General features: G+C 35.1%; 1 protein-coding gene across 1 annotated transcript in view; it reads left to right on the plus strand.

The window, feature by feature from the left end:
• Positions 1-924: 924 nt before the first annotated feature.
• RpL13A (ribosomal protein L13A) overlaps positions 925-17,633 on the plus strand; it is a 48,075-nt gene continuing 31,366 nt past the window's right edge. Inside the window, exons 1-3 of the mRNA XM_089254782.1 lie at positions 925-1,044; positions 12,717-12,789; positions 13,273-13,338. Coding sequence (XP_089110908.1) covers positions 1,024-1,044; positions 12,717-12,789; positions 13,273-13,338 — 160 coding nt within the window. The 5' untranslated portion in view covers positions 925-1,023. The remainder of the gene's footprint in view (positions 1,045-12,716; positions 12,790-13,272; positions 13,339-17,633) is intronic.

Below are 17,633 nucleotides of genomic sequence, written 5' to 3' on the forward strand. Positions count from 1 at the left end.
GCATTTGCTCGAATGTAACCTATGAACTTTATTGGTTGGATTTTTTGAGTTTTTAACTTGAGCAACTTATCCGGTGCAAATTAAATTTTGAAAATGTATGTGATCGCAATTTATCATCTCGGTGTGCGCCCCAACTCCCCTCGCTACGAGTAATGGAAATCTCGAGAGAAAGCGACAAGTGTGGCTTATCCGGTGAAAATGAAATATTAATTAAATTAAATTATTAATTATTTCAGGTTCTTGTGGAGATACTGTAGTGGTTAATGTTGGTGGGAGTCTCGATTCCACATGGGACAGATACAAGTTTACACTTAAAGAGAGCCTTCGCTGTACTGTAATTTGGGGAATATCATAAACACCGATATTTTTTTACAGAATTTTAAAATTTTATCATAGAAAAAATGATTTTTTTAACATTTACAATAATTGAATAATAAAACATTAATATCAATTGCAATTTTAATTTCGATTTAATTTCGATGATTTTTTTCGAAATGACAAAAAAAAAAAATTTAGTAAACTGTGTGCATTTCTTGATGGAAAAAAACTTTTCTTCATGTTTATTTTTTCACGTATGAGACAAAAAACCTACATACAGATAGCGTGACGAGTTGACTCTGCGATAAATTGACGTCCCGACGAATTGGTTACACGACAAATTGGCACTGCGACGAATTTGTACCGCGACGAATTGGCTCTGCGACGAATTTGTACCGCGACGAATTGGCACTGCGACGAATTTGTACCGCGACGAATTGGCTCTGCGACGAATTTGTATCGCGACGAATTGGCTCTGCGACAAATTGATGCGCGACGAGTTGAGCGCGACAAATTGAGTGCGACAAATCAGGAGTGTCCCAGAAATTACGGGATGTATGGTCATCCTCTGTTGATTATTTACAGAAACCTTCTTGAATTGGCAACGTAGAAATAAGAAGTGTAAAACTTTACTCAAATCCGGATCATCCTCCATATTGAGTTTTGTGAAAAAAAGCGTGCCTCCCGTTGTAAACGTGGTACGCGATGACTGGTTTCACGGAAAAGGTAAGAAATAACATTTTTTAATCCGTGTTCTTCACGATAAATTATCGATAAAAATGAACGTGCGACCATTTCTTATATATAGTTTGGTTCGTTGATCGTTTTCCGGACTTTATGAATGGCGGAAAATTGTAGTAACACGTGGCGGCGCAATTAAAATGTAGAATTTTCTTTTCGCGTGTGTATCATATTTAAGCTCACGCATGCTGAGATTATTATTGATAGTGTTGAAAACATTAAATATTCTTTAATATAGTAATTAATCGTTGTTGGCGAATCCCCTCTTCTCACCCGTTTAGCTGTTTGGTGAATTCTCGTATCCCTTAGTGGAAATAGATGCCTAAATGTTAAAGTGTAAAGATATGTGGGTATTAAATCATGTTGGTTCTTGCAAAATGCTGCCCGTGATGGTAATAGATCCTTATGATTGTGCAGTATGATATCACTATTTTCTGAGGCAGCATGTAACCCTTGAAAACTAGCTGAAGGTAAGGCGATCTTATGTATATTGAAATGGATTAATTGCAGTTTGCAACAGCTCTTGTTAAACCTTGTCGTGTGTTTCGGCAAGAAAAATGGTTGTATATATAAATTGCGTTAGATGAAGGTGCTCCTGGAGAAAAAAAAAAGTTCTTTAAAAGAACCTAGCGCTGGGCGGCAAAGCAGAATGTGCCAAAATCTGTGAAGTAAGGCGCAGAACAATTTGTAAGAAAAATTGCAAAAAACCACTATTACATGTATGGGGATTTTTACCGCAGAACATTTCTAGTCAGGAGGGCTCGTTGCCGAACAGTGCTAAACATTTTGATTTGGGGGCGCTGGGTGTATAACTGCTGTAACGGAAGTCTTAGTGAAGCTCATTGGGTCGAGCAAGAAATGCAGAGTTATCAGGTCACTAAGAAATTTCCAGCAGAAATTTGGCAAAACAATTATAGCAGGGGTTTTTTAACTGCTCTGCCAAGCTATGTCTTTTCACTGCGGAGCGGCAGCTGTAACAAAGGTTTTGTGAGAAACTTCTCTGGGAAGCCATGAATAAATATTGAATAGGGGAAGGGTTGGAGAAATAGAACACATTATAGTATTGCTTTTGGGGAATGTGTTGGCAATTTTCATCTCTAGTGAGAAAATTGTCAAAAAGCATAAGTTGCTGGAGTTAAAGTGCACTTTCGAATGTCCGTGCCAGAGAAAAAATGTGCCGAAAAGAGTTGCTTCTGTGGCTGTTAAAATGAAAAAATGACCATATTAAAACACATAACAGCTGTAGTATAATCTATTTTTTGGCGTTGTGTTGGAGATTTTTTTTCCTGTGGTGCGAAAAACATCAAAAGCATTACAAGAAATAGAGAGTAAAACGGTCGTGCTTTCAGTCTTTCTCAAAAAAAAGTCACATCTGTAAAAAAAAAGGTAATACTGTGGCTGTTAAAAAAGACTAAGAAACAACTACAAAAACCATAACAAGCAATACCAACATTCTTAGACTGAAATAAGGGATCAAGGTTTAACATTCCAGACCACATATGAAATTGGAAATAATTAAAACTAGGACTATAAGAATGGGCCAATGTATTGAATATATTTTATGTAATCGAAATAAAATCCTGGGGGTGAACTATCTCTGCAGTCCTTAGTAACTACTAGTCCTAATGAACTACCGGTCGGAGGACTGAAGCTAAGGACAGCTTCAACTACTAGTAGTTAAGAGGTACTATGTACTACCAGTCCTTAAGGTCACGTGACGTGAAACAGTTAGAGGGGGAGAAAATTTTTTGTTTTGAGAGTAACAGATCTTTAACCAATCGGGATGCCGTTTGAAGCCTACAACTACTACTAATTATTTAACAATCGTTTTTCCGCAGTGGGTTGTGGCAGCGATTTCATGTTTACAAACAAACATGTTGTAAACAAACTTTTTTTTCTGAAGGACTCGCCATACATTTTTTTGTCATCCGTGTTTTGCAATTTTTTTTACTCTAATATCGCTGGCTAGTTTAATTATTTAGTAACCGTATGAGGACGTTGCATTTTTCATCTTGGGACTTAAAATAAGATTCAGTATATAATAATAGTCAAAGTATTTTTCTTGTCCGAGCTCATGGACCCCACTTTTGGATGCTTGAAGAAGCGAGTATATGCCACTTATGGGGCATATAAGTGGGTCGCATACTGATGAAATCAAAATTTGAAAAAAAGAAAATTCTTACAACCAAATTTAAGATTTTAAATTAAGGTTACAGGCACTAGTTGAGCCTATGGCCGTAATGTGCCTTTTCGGGGCAGACTTTTCCCTTTTTTGGGGGGGGGGGCTCTTCTTGAAAGGGTTATTATGCAAAATAATTATAGATTTTTCGGCCCCCTATTCACCTCGGGAGCCGTACTTGAGGCCCCAGCTGAATACTGTTTTTAATATTGAGTGTTACTTTTTTTTAAAGACCCGTTAAATGATTTTTTATTATCCATTTTTATTCCTTTTAAATTCATTGAAACAACGAATTGCAAATTCTTTCTGGAGCAACTAAAATAATAAATTATTGATAATTTATAATTAAAACAATTAACTGCCTTGCTGCGTATTGTAGTTCTGTATTTTAAACTATGGGTTTCTCCTCAGTATTAAAAAATATTATCAGAACATGATTTTCTATGAATGAGCACTTACCTGTTAATGCAAGTGAATACTTTAATATTTAAAATATATATACTTCTATATTAAAGATCTTTCATCAATTTATCTGTTTCATATTTAGCTTCCAACAAATAACTTCACCTTATAACTTTCATTTGATCGTATATTTCATTTCAGTTGATTAGAAGATGAATGATTGAAGTTGATTAATAGAAACATGTATTGAATAACAACTTGCACACATAATTTGTCATACAAAAACATTTTATTTCAAACATATGTTCATAGAGAGTTATCATAATCACAATTTATTTGTTGTACTTTTCTTAGAAATCGCACCTTTCAAGAATATAATTTTTTGAGATTCATTAATTTTCATTTGCATCTTCAAATGTTGATTTACCTGAAATTAGAAAGAGGAAGAAAAAAACACCTTTATTATGCTTATCAATATTTAAATGTACTGTATATTTGATTTCAAATTATAACAGTCTTTAGTTGCATAAGTAGAGATAATTCGTGCACAATAGCACTTTGTCGACTCGCCACCATTTTATCACAGTAGGATCCAAAATGCATCAACTGTGTTTTATAAGGGAGGCCTGGCATTGCACATAGATGCACTTGTTCATGTCTAGATGTATTTACCTAGGGCTTCACAAATCTTAGGAGCCAACATTGCAAAAAAGAAAATCATACTGACACCTAAAATTTTCTATGCAGATCACAAAATATTTGGAGTTTATGTCTGCATCTTCCAATATGTGAAGATCATCACCAAGTGCTGAAAAAGTTGAATATAATTTGTTTTTACTTTGGATTATTTCTCCTAAAAATATGCTTGGCTGCCAAGAAATTTGGCCGGCACCTAAAATGTTTATCAATTTTTCGAGCCATGGTTCTACCCTAAAATTTTGGTCAGACAGATGAAGTGAAAAAACCTATTGGCACGCAGCTAACTTCAAATTTTCACTTTACTTTCAGCTTCGCTCTAAAACACATCCTTAGCAACCTCTTGTGGATTGGGGAACCCTATTTAAATTAACATAGAAATTTTGCAGTGTTTTATGGTCTTACTAGTTAAAAAGTATGCTATTATTTGTCGTCAATTATATTAATTTTAATATTTCCATTCACAAAATTTGCTAATCAGTAAATATAATAACATTTTCAAAGAATTAATATTGCTTTTCAGTTAGCAAAGCTTCTAAAGGTTTTTTTTAATGTCCTCCCTCTCGTTTATATAGCCAAGACAGGTTTTTTTAACAGTATACATGTTTTTACTTGCACTGGTCAAATTTTGAGTGGTACAGGTAGCCATTAAGAAATCTATCTTAATTTGCTCAATTCAATTATGTCAAAAAGAGAAAGAAAAGATCTAAGAAAATTACTCATAGCAAGATATTTCTCAAGAAAAACCAATATGGTATGGACTAAAAACAATGCCACCTTCCCCCCCCCCCTGCTTATTTTGTTTTTGCACATATAAAATGTGTTGCTGAAATTACAATAATTTCAGAGGGAAGTATGTTTCTGTTAAGTTTTATATTGAGAAATATTCAAGTGATTTTACAGTTTACAATTTTTATGAATTTTCTCAACTTAAAATTGAATGTGTATAAAATAGGTTATTTTATTCATCATGCAACATAAATAAGACACTGAAATACATTTCTTAATAAACGTGTGAATTTATGTAATACAGCCTCTCCGAAACGCTATTATGTCTGCGATCTGATATAACGCCAAAATTCTTTGGGTGGGATGGTGGCATTAAATCGGGGGTTCGACTGTATTTGTTCCACTAGGGCTGTTGATACAAATGAAATCAGTGAAAATGATGCGACACAATGTTAAAATTTATGTCATTAAATCATGCATGGAAATATTTTATTTTACATGAAAATAATAATGGAAACTTGCTCAAAGTCAAATACAAAGAATTAAAATTACCTTTGTTTGCTCTGGGAGAATTGTGTGGTAACCTTGAAAACCTTCACATAACTTCGTAGCTACCTACAGCCAAGTTCCTGGGAAACAAAATTTTTCGGAGTTAGAAAAGTCTCACAAATGTATATACAATATATATATATATGTATATATCAGCTGTTTACTAACAACATCGTTAAAAAATAAATGCTTGTTAAAAGTTTAAATGTTAAAAGTTTCAGTTCCATAACATGTCAAAATGTCATATTTTAAAGTTCTTAAGTATTCGACATGGAAATTTTTTTTCCGTCATCACCCATACACACAAAATCAAAAACAATTTTTGGCAAAAAATTCAATTTGAACACACACAGCAAGGCCATAACCCAAATACTGAAGTAGTAATATGTTTCAAACACTAATCTGCTTCTTTTCATTATAACCTCAATTACCTCAACACTAAAAACTGTGCCTGAAATTAAAACTTTGTTTTTTAGTCCCATTGTACGAATTTCATTTTTTATATCAACAAAACAATATAATGATTCCTTATTAAATATTCATCTCAGAGCGAGTTACAGAGTGCAATTTTTAAAGTAGTAGCATATGATTTTTTTCTGAAAATTTTACTTTCACTAAGTATTACAATATTGTTCATTTGAACAGTTCAAAATATCAAATCTATATTTTAATCCTTTACATTAAATTTAGTGCATGAGTTTTACAAAATTTAATATTTAACATTACTGCCAATTTTTACCATGCTTTATTTCAATTTCACCATTACTCATCACAAAAAAATATTAATTAAAATTTTTGTCATTTAGGTGCTATAATTTATTATCAATGAATTGTATTTGTAATTATTTATTTACGCATGTGCTCAATTCATTTAGACATAATTTTTCATTAAAAAAAATTAATGTAGCAAAAAACATAGAATGTAAAATTTCAATTTGATATTATCGTAATTGAAGATTCATCTTTCATTCGCCATGTAAATATTTTCAATACAACCCAAAATATACATGAGCTATTTGATATTTTCCAGCATTACCAAGTGGGATCCACTGCCCTATTGATTGCGTGACATTGCCCATTTATATTTTTAAATAATGCATTTACTGAGCAAAAAAATATTAATAATATCTCTAACACTTTTGTTATATAGTTCCATAGCAATAAAATAATTCTTACCTCAGTAATGAACATGCTAGCACTTCGTCGGGGCTTCGATCGCTGATGTCAACATACACGTATACTACAGCAGGTTTTTGAGGATATAACGATGAATCACTTCAACTTTGATGACACCGAAGATATAATCAAAGTTTTATCTGTCATTATTATCGTAAAAAAATTTTTAATTCGGGGAAAAAAAACAGCATATTTCATCGCTAAATATCACAGCGAGAGCTCGCGGCCAGAGGCGAAATTTCCTCTTTTCCAAGATGGCCACCGTGAACTACTTTTCTTGCTGCTTTAGGACTGGTGCTAGGCAGTTCTTAGCAACGGTCCTAAGTAACTACTAAAAAGAAGTCCTTAGCTTAGAGATAGTACCGAAAAGTCGAATTACTGGCCATCTAAGGACAAATCAGGGCTTAACTACTTTTTTTCGGCTAAGGACCGCAGAGATAGTTCACCCCCGGACTCTTTTGAGTAGTATAATGGTCAGTGTAAAAAAAGCTCTGAGTTTGGTTGGAAACAGTCTGGGTTCAGTATAAATCATGATTGCTGGATTAGAACATCTAGTGTGCGAAAAATTTAGAGGTCAATTTCCAATATAAGGCATACTTTAGTGTCAAGTTTTCAACTATGTCAAAACTGTTTTTAACGCCACAGTCTCTAGCACATTTTTAAACATTATTGGTGAGACAATAGTTCCACAGATACCTCTAGCAAATGTCGGGTCTAGCATTAAGGAGAAATAATTGTCCACAGGAATGTCAAGCATTGGTATCATCATCATTCTTTGGTGTCCTATTTGAGAAAAGCTTAGGTAAATTTTGCCCATTACTCTATTACCCATTAAACACCAAGTAGTGTAACATGAGTTGTGGATCATGTAGATATGAAGAATATAAATATAAATTTTGCAACAGTGTTGGGAACAAAAGGCATAGTATCTGTTACTATTTTACTGAACCTCTTTACTGTTCCCCTGTATGTGGGATATTATAGTAAACTGCAACCGATAAAGGCCATATCTAAATAAATGAGGAGGCTGCTCCTGTGTGGGATACTGTTTAAAAGAAAAGGAGCAGAGGAGGTCTCCCACTGGGATATGGCCAATAACTCAACATGAGGTTATTGGAAAAACACAGGAAAGTTCGAATTGAAGCAGATAATTGATACTCGAGTTTAGGTGTTCAGTATAATTAAGAAGCAGTGTTGTAAAAAAATTGCCAACCAGAAAAAAAAAAGTACTAACGGGCTAGAAAGGAAATTGCCCAAGGAAAAGGATTATACTGTAGCTTTTCCGGGATTTAAAAAACCTTTATTAAATATAGTAATAAAAATACCTTTTCAGGCCCGTCATTGGCAGGGGCTTTTGAAAATACATTAAAAGTGGTACATATATACAAATATATACGTACATTGAGTACATGTGCTTTGTCCCCTCCCCCTCCTGGAAAGAGTTGAAATGACGGCCCTTTACCTTTTTAAACAATATAATGGTCAGGGCAAAAGGTCTCACTGCAGGGTTTAAGCAACGGTCCCATTTTTTGCAAAATGCAAAGGAAGTGGTAGCCACTTTTGCGAAAATACATACAGGAGCACGGAACGAGTAGACATCCAACCATCAATCATTACATTAGCATTGTACGATTTTGCTGAAGCTTTTCTCGCCATTTTTGCTTTTTGCGAAAGGAATTTATCTATAGTCCGTTTCAGGTTAACTTTGCAGTGAAGGGGAACCTCATCACTCGTTGCTATGGGAACTAAAGCCTCTTAACCAATGTATCGATGCGCGGCCTCGGTAAGGTATGGCCGATTCTCGCCAATCTCACTGAGAAAAATCTTTTTTACGTGTAACGTAATTGCACAGTTAAATTAGTAATAATTATAGAATTAAAAGAAAACCATTGCCGATACTTTCAGAAATTAAAGTGAGGTTTTTGAAATCATTTGTTTTGTTTTTTGATTAGAAAGTGTTTTAAAATTTAGAAAAATAATTATCTTCTATCAGCATGTCACTTACTCTTCATTAATGCGCCGTAAGTAACACTAAAAATTTCAAAAAAGTCATATTTTTCTGCAATATTTCCCTTCCCTTAGTTGAAATTTATTTACAAAAAAAATCCAAACAGTATTATGAAAGCAACGTATAATTTTAAAATACTGTATATTAACCATGACTCCCAAAAACTTGGGGAGTTTTAATTTTTTCTTCAATTTATATGGAAAAAATGAATGTTAAATAAAATTGAGATGAAGCAGATTAACTCTGTTTTCACGTGTAAATGCAGGAATAGCACCAAATAATGATAATGATACGGAAAATTTAGAATTTTTCCACTCACTTTTCTTGCTGAAATTTCCGTCGCTCTACCTTACCACCTTCCCCGAATGGTATACGTCGATGCCACTTGTTTTCACGACAGTTTTAGTCTTTTGCTACGGTTGATGTGCTGCTCATGGTTATTACGGATGATTCTTATTGAGTTTTGTTTACAGGGAGTATTCAAAAAGCAAAAATATAGTATTCAGGAATGGAAGAGCAGAGAACTTTAGCGTGGCTATCTCTGGTGAAAATAAAGACACAACTGTCACATAAAAGATGAAAGCCCAAACCACTGTGGACACCCCCCTCCCCTCATTTATTTTATCTGAAGAGACACTAAAGGCAAGGGGCGCATCGGGAGAAACAGGTGGGTGGAAGATGGCATCCGTTCGTGTGAGTGGAAGTCGTGACTCTGTCAATACTCTCTGTGATGGGAAACTAAAACTATCCCATAAACATAGCAAAAAATAAATAATTAAAAAAAAGAGGATCTAAAACAAAAAACTTCTGCACCCATGGACGGCCTCTCACAATAGTATCAGCACTCTCGTGGAAGAGAAACACTTAACACTTCTTGTAATCTATGAGTGAATATCTGAACTCACTGAAGCCTATTTTGGGGAGAAAATAAAACTGATTGAATATTCGTTTTTATGTAAGCCTATAACTGCATGTAAAACTGAATGAAAAATTGAATCGTTATGGAAAATTCAACCAAATAACGAAAAAATATATACATATACAGTATACAATTGTGTAAGGAAAAAACACGACAGTGATATTGCCGGGGGAAATTTCTAGGATATCGCGCCAGAATGTCGTTGCCGTTGCTATGGATTTTTGATAATGGTAACCAATATTTTTTATAATTCAACAATTTTAAACAAGTAAACATCGGTTCAAAACGATGTTTTTTTCAGTATTTTTTTCAAAATCATAGAAAAAATTGAAATATTCAGTATAAATGTTCATCTTAAACCTCCGATATATGAGAACTATATTTTGCGGCGAAGGAATACACTCTCTGCCTTTCTCTTCACTGCAAAGTTAACCTGAAACCAAGTATAACCTGTATTCCAAGCTTGCACCAGTAAAGCAGGCTGATTTTTTTTTTCTCTTGCATAAGGAACAGTGAACATAGTATGCACTGGTTTCTGATTCTGGGAGTTAGCTCTGTTGCTAAAGTGTTTTCCTGCTTACAACGTGTGGTTCCCAACTTCAAGGCGCAAATGCGAGCCGATCTCCCAGTTAAAAAGTCTCGCCACAGAGAGCAACAGTCCTACAACGATAAATCATTCAATCATAACACTTCACTCATAGTTTGAAAAACTGGTGGCAGATGGCAGCACTACACATAACAAGCATTACAGAGAAAACAAAAAACTTCAGGTTTCACCACACGTACAAGCACATTCCCGCATGTACCGATTCGTTGGGGGTTCCGCGGGGGGGGGGGTGCATGTGTGGTGTAGCACTAGTAGGTAGGGCCTCCAAAAAATGACTCGGGGATCCATGATGTTCTTAAGTCAGCCACCTTGTTGGGCAATTTGCCTGTTGTGGCGTTGTATTTGTATGCAATTGTATGTATTTGTAACGTTTTTTTATGACAGTTTTTTGAAAAGCGTTATTAGCAGGATCCACTGTAATTAAAAGTTAGAGGCACACATCAGCTCAGTCGGCACGTTCTGGCCCCCAACAACCAATACTTCCTTGTAGAGTAGAAGTCCTTCTGCTCTAGAAGGTATTGCAACAACCCACTTCTAGGAAAACCCGGCTTTATGGTAGCATGTATCCTGTGATTGTATGTAGACTTATTTGGAGTCGTTGGAAGTGATTAAACTTTTGTACTAGGTATTTTTTCTGGAGGACCTGAGAAATCAATATCTTGGGGAAAAGAAAGGTTCATGATTTTTGCCGGAATAATTTCAGCTTTTCGGTCCATAAGTGAGCGGAGCTTCCTCTGATACTGTCAACCATAGGCAGAGATAAACTTGGAAGTCTGGGGGGGGGGCACGATGATGATGTCAATTCATATATACATTAGATCAGTCAACTTCACGTTTCATGCTGGTTTCCCCCCCCCCCCCCATCTCCGCCGATGCTGTCAACAACATATTTATTTAGGAGTGATGTAAAGCGCTTTTGTACAAGGTTCTTTAAAGAAAGAAAACAAAAAATGAGTAGCAAGTGTGTGTACTTTTAATTACTTGTGACTGAAAAATCCCTTCTATCAAGATTGGTTGCTGAATGTGCCAGACAAAAATGCCGCCAAATGCAAGCTGTGCTTCAATGGGGTAACGGTGTTCACCTAAAAATTGCCACCCGGGGCAGTTGCCCCCGCACCCTCTAGTACCGGTGCTGGTATGTCGTCAGTGGTCTACATCATTCCTTGGAAGATCACGTGACGCATTGAATGTCGGCACGTCTCTATTATTTTCTAATGGCATCCATAGTTGTTTAAAGGAGTTTGAAACAATAAATGAAAGAAATAATTTCAGTATCGATGATATGATTCTAAAATTAATGAAAGATAGTTCCAGAATTATTGAAAGAAAAAATTACAGAATTAATGAAAGACAATTTCAGCATTGATAAGAGAATTCCAAAATTAATAAAGCAATAATTCCAGAATTAATGAAATAATTTTAGAATCAATAAAAGAATTTCAGCATTAGCGAAAAACAAATCCACAATTGATGAAAGCAATTATTCCAAAAGTAATGAAAGAAATAATTCCAGAATTGATGAAAAAATTCCAGCATTAACGAAAAAAATTTTCAGCATTAATGAAATAAATTCAGAATTAATGAAAGAAATAATTTAATCTTTTTCTATCTTTAGAAGAGTTCTTTTTTTAGTCTTTAAAAGGAAATTAATTGCAATATCTAAAGACTAAACTACGTTTCAATGAGGAAATTGACAGGCACAAACAGTGTTATTCAATGTGCCATATGTTTTGTATGATATATATGTGTATGTGGCCTCCTTTATTCATTACGGATGATGTGAAATAAAGTAGGTAGAAATGTAATCTGAAAGTTTTAATCAAAATTAAATAGGCGCCTATTCATGTGAAAAATATGCGTTTGTAAAAAAAAGTCCTTGAATTTTTAAGTTTTACCTTGAAAAGTGGTTGAATAGTCCTTGAATTTTTTTCGTTCGAAAAGTGTGAACCATGGGAAATCATTGCTAATTAATCTGCATCATTTATACTTCATTAAATACATGATATTCATCTAATTTTTATTAGTTTTTGCAAAATAGCTTCCTAATTAAGTATACTGAAAGTAACTGGAGAAAAAACCTTTATTATATGATTAATAATAACATTAAAAGAATTTTCAAACAGTAATCCATTGAGTTAAGCAAAAAATAATTAAATTGCAAAAGTTGGTTTTTGTTAAAATGTAAGAAATATTTATTGATTAATTAATATGGGAATAGTGTTAATTACCAATAATGAACATTTTATTTTAATTATTAGAAGTTTGAATGATTTTTCAGAAATTTTATTGTTTTTAATGTTAATACTATTTAAAACAAAAACCAGTTTTTTAACCAACTTTGTATGTATTCTAATTTAGAGTATGTTAAGGTGATTTTTTTTTTTTTTTTCAGGCATTGATCATTGATGGGCGAGGTCATTTGCTCGGTCGTCTTGCAGCAATTGTGGCAAAAACACTGCTGTTAGGTAAATCGTCTACACATACATTTGAAGTTATTAAATGATGGTCTCAATAATTACATTGAGAAAGGTTTTAACATTTTCACATATTCGTATGGATCTATGTTGATGGTGATTCGCACATGTCTATTACTGTATTTTGATGTATTTGTCTGAGAAGATTGATGTAGAACAGTGTTTCTCAACAGTCAGGCCTGGATACTGGGCCGCGACTGATTTGTCGTTTCACTTTCCCCCATTTATTTCTTTAAACATGTTTGATTGGGCCTTCCTTTTAAAAAAATAAATGAACTCAGGCCGTGGGCTTCCAAAGGTTGAGAACCACTGATCTAGAAGACCATATTCCAGTCTTAGGAAATTTCTTTATTCAAAAAGGAAAAAATTATTTGGGGTCGTTATTCTTAAAGGAAAAAATACTTGGCTCTTTCTTCAATTTGTGGAAGCCCTACACAATATTCTCTTAACTTTGTCTAATTTTTCTTTTTTAAGGTCAGAAAGTTGTAGTTCTAAGATGTGAAGGAATCAATATATCTGGAAGTTTCTTCAGGAACAAACGTGAGTTTAGTGTAGCTGTTAATTATATGTGTGGCAAGTTGAAAGAAATGTTTAGCATGGTGTGAATGATAAAAATTTCCATATAAAATTATTTGAAATATAGTAAAATCTCTTTTGATGACGCCGGACGAAAAAGTTTGTCCAAAAAAATAGGGTTGATCGTTAATCAAGAGTTTTAAATGAATGTATTTAATATACAAGGGGAAATTATTTGATTGAAATAAGGGATGACTTCATTTGAAGGATACCTGCTAAGACTACTGTACTAAGGTTTCTGGTCCAGTTTAGTTTTTGTAGTCCAATGCTGTCAGTGATGATTAAACTGGTTAATGAATAGAATGATTTATTAACATGCACTACCAACTGAGGCAGCAGTAATTAATCTTTGTAATGTTTCATTGGTCCATGAATTATTAGTTTGTTACCCAGTCTATTATTTTGCAACTGTTGTGCTCCCCAGCGGCATGCTGCGAAGCATCAGTGGAGATCAGCATGTGAGAATATTCAAAAAACATACTGGATATTTCTTTTGAAAATATCTACACTTAAATGACTTTTAAAATCCCAACTCGTCATGGGAGACTAGAACTAGATCATTATTGGCATTTATCATTTTCTATATGTGATTGCCTAGTCTCTCTGATTTTATGGGAAGCTCCTGAATTTTTTTAAAATTCTTATTTTTAATTCTGCCTGTGATTGTTAAAAAAAGCAACGTTTGGGAAAAAATAACTCCTTAATTTTTAATCCCTGAAATTACATCTGAAGTGTAATATAAATTTGTGTTTTCAAGAAAGTTTTCAAAAAGTGTTTTCAAGATTTGATTGGAGAGTAGTGATGACAAGTAAAGACCTGCCAGCTCTCCGGATTTTGGCAGAAAAAAGATTTTACGCGAGCTTTCCCGTTGTTGTGATGTCTATGGTCGTCGTTAGGGAAAACACCCATAGAAGACAACCATGTACAACATTTCATGTACCTAATGATGGTAGAAGCAATAAACAAAAAAATTATAATTGGAATCTGGAATGACTGGTTGCATTTTAAGGGTTGTTGAATGATTTGAAATTGAGCAATCCAGTCTTATTTCGATGAATTTTGTGTTGCGAGCCAGAATAGATATATTAACACAAAAAAAAACATTATTTTTTTTTCTTCAGTCTTTTACTTTATATTTAGCAGAAATTTAAAATAAAAGTTGTTTTGTGTGGTAACTGCTGTGCCTCTCTGGTTTAAAAATGTTAGAAAACTTATATTTTTTCCAACAGAACAAAAACAAAGTTTTATAATTTTTTGTATGTAAATTTCAAATGTGAGTATGAATTTTTTTTTTTTATATTCTGTATGTTTTTGTGAACACATTAGTGGAAATTTCACTTAGATATATTGAAAATTGAAAAAGTTGATTTATTTTCTCAAACAAAGCAGTTTAAAAATTGACCCTTGGAAAAGTCATCTGCATCATTTGTTTTATATACAAGGGTGCAAGAGCTGTGGCAAAATGCGCCGAAAGGGTTCTCTTGCTACATGGTGCGCCTAATCCAAGCGCATTTGCGCCAATTCTTGTTTGTGGTTCGTGGAGGTACTGCTAATGCACTGTAGTGTGTCAAATACCCTGAATTTAAGAAAAAGAAGCATGGAAATTTTGTTTACGCGACACGTTCTTTCCGAGACGTGGAAAAAGATACGGAGAGAAGAAACTTCAATTTTTTTTCACTTTCCACCATCTATCACAATCGCGTTATCTCGTGACCTTGGAAAGTAGTTCTACTACCTTGAAGTATAAAGCCCTATACTGTTATTGGTTAACTGGCGGGCTATCAAAGTCCCTGAATGAATATACCAAATTTTCTGATTTCGGAGACCGGTTTTTCTCCTTTGGGTTATATACTGAAAATAACTAATTTCATGGCTGCCAACCTGCATTCAAAGACGGCATACATCGAAAAGGGGGATTGGTTTACTCGTTTAAATTACCGACATTTTTTGAAGATCGTTGGGAAAAAAGGGGATCTGTAAAAACTCCAGTTAAAATATTCATAGTTTTGTCATCTAGCCACTATGCAGTCGTGTGATTATCGTCGGCGGTTGCTGATCGTGACAATTTCACATTGCGAAGATCCGGATTTGGTGAACAGGGGTGGCTCGAGGGAAAAAATTTACCCATGCAGAATCTATTTTTGGCGCTACTGACTGCGTTTTATTTTTTGGTCAACAAACCTTTTTTCACCCTTCGAACTCAATTTGGCACCCCTCCTAGAGCGGCGCCCAATATGGCCGCACGGTCCACCACTGCATTGGTAGGGGAGGGGCATGCTCTTTACAATAGTCAAATGAAGAGTTTGTACTAGGAGCATGTCCTCATTTTACATAACTTGTGTGAGATACCTTTTTTATATTAATGTCCTACCTTTCCAAAACGTTGTTAGAGAGAATGAAACGTTTGCATCCTTGCTTGTTTTTCGCACTCCCTTTCGTGCATTGCTGGGATGGCACATTACTCACTGACGTGTTGCTGGGATGTTGCTTAACATTGTATCACCAACTATTAATTATGTGTGATGAATGGGTTACACTATAATGCAAAGAATTACAAGAAGTAAAATCAGTTCAGAGGATAGATAAATGGGTAGACATGTTCAAACTCTGTAACTGTGAAAGCAGCCCAAAGTTCCAAAGTTCAAAATTTTTCCAGTTTTGGTGAAGGCTTTTTTTTATCTTTAGCACATGGTAATGCAGACAGTGAAAGAGTTCATTGTTAACAAATAAATAAAAGTCAAAGTTTCGAACATTGAAAAATCGGTCCATCCAATGCTTTAATGGAATAAGACAAAATCTTATGTTCAAGGGCATGAAAAATTTGAAAAAAAATTGTCATTGAGATGCTGAATTTCTGAAAGCCACTCGTGATTCGTAATCTATTAACATGCTATTACAGGGTTCGCACATCCTTACAAACTCCTTAAAAACTCCTAACTTTTCATTTCCCTCTGGAAGGGCCCTTATAACTCCTTACTTTTTGCAGCCACGCCTGAAAAAGTACTTTTTTTTTTCTCTGAAGGGATGATCTTTCTTAGAATAGGCATTCCCCATGGTGATGAATAGCATTGCCTAGAAAAATAAGAGGAAGCTTTCCCCCGAATATAAAGAGGAAGAAAAGAGAAAAAAACGCTCTCTCCCTTTGTAATTGGAAATGTGAAAGCAGGGGATGGGATTGGAACATCCAATGGTTGTGCATACCTGCCAACCGTTACAATTTTGTCGTATTTAGTAAATTAATACGATTATACGCTTTTGCTTCTAAAAATACGATTTTTTACCGAATCGCTAGTTTTTACGTGTTTTCCTGCCTATTTCGCAAACTGGTCAGCATTGGAAATCGATGGTCCGTAGAACGACATCACTCCGCTGAACCAGTAGCCGAAAATTCCCCCATGCCCAGTGGTGAGAAAGTTTTTACTTATGCGGCGAAACGATGTCTCGAACCTCCTATATTACGCATTATACTGAGTGCAGACCTCGCAGCTTTCCTATTTTTCCTACTATTTTCCTACTTTCGCCGCAATCGTCTTTTTTACTGCAATTCTCTCCTACTATTCCTATTTTATCCCTCCTTCCCATTTGCTTACAGCCAATATCTCACTACGAAAATTCCGAGAAACCGCAAAATGTCACTGCTTTCCTCAGTTTTTTGACGTGTTTTATTCACATTACAACTCGCTACTGAAAAAGAAGAAAGAAAAAAAAATTTCAGTTCCACTGGAGTAAGGGACGACGACAAGCTTATCTTTTCGCCGCCGCGCCTTAAAGTGCTAAAGACTGAAGTCCAGTGGGGCAAGCGAATCTGTTTCGCAGATTGATTGCCGTAAATAAAAAGGCAAAAAAAAGAGGAACAGGCTCTATCCACACACAAGAGATTCTATGAGAGACAATGGGGTTATCTCTCCTGGGATCCCGTAACGAGCGTTCATCCCTGAAGCCAGGTTTTCCTAGGAGTAGGCTTTTTGCGCCGCGTGAACCTAACTGGATCATTTCGTGTCGGCAGAAATGAGTTACATAATGACGTTACGCATTTGCGTTTTCCAAGCGTGGCGCATCGGCTCAGGATGGCTATATAGTATATGACCCTGGCGTCATGCACTCTATCGGCTGCATGCTCCGGTTTAAAGGGAAGAGACACAACACGAAAATGAAGGGAAGATCGCTGAAACGCGCGGCACACGACGCTTAACTCCACCAGAAGCAGTCTGCCAATCACGCTCGCCGTAAAGCGCTGTCGTGAGCCGTATTGCGCTCTG

Source organism: Pholcus phalangioides, unplaced genomic scaffold, assembly GCF_987345545.1.
Source record: "Pholcus phalangioides strain wild (caught in Gottingen) unplaced genomic scaffold, Ppha-v1.0 ptg000042l_1, whole genome shotgun sequence".
Classification (NCBI taxonomy): Eukaryota; Metazoa; Arthropoda; class Arachnida; order Araneae; family Pholcidae; genus Pholcus; species Pholcus phalangioides.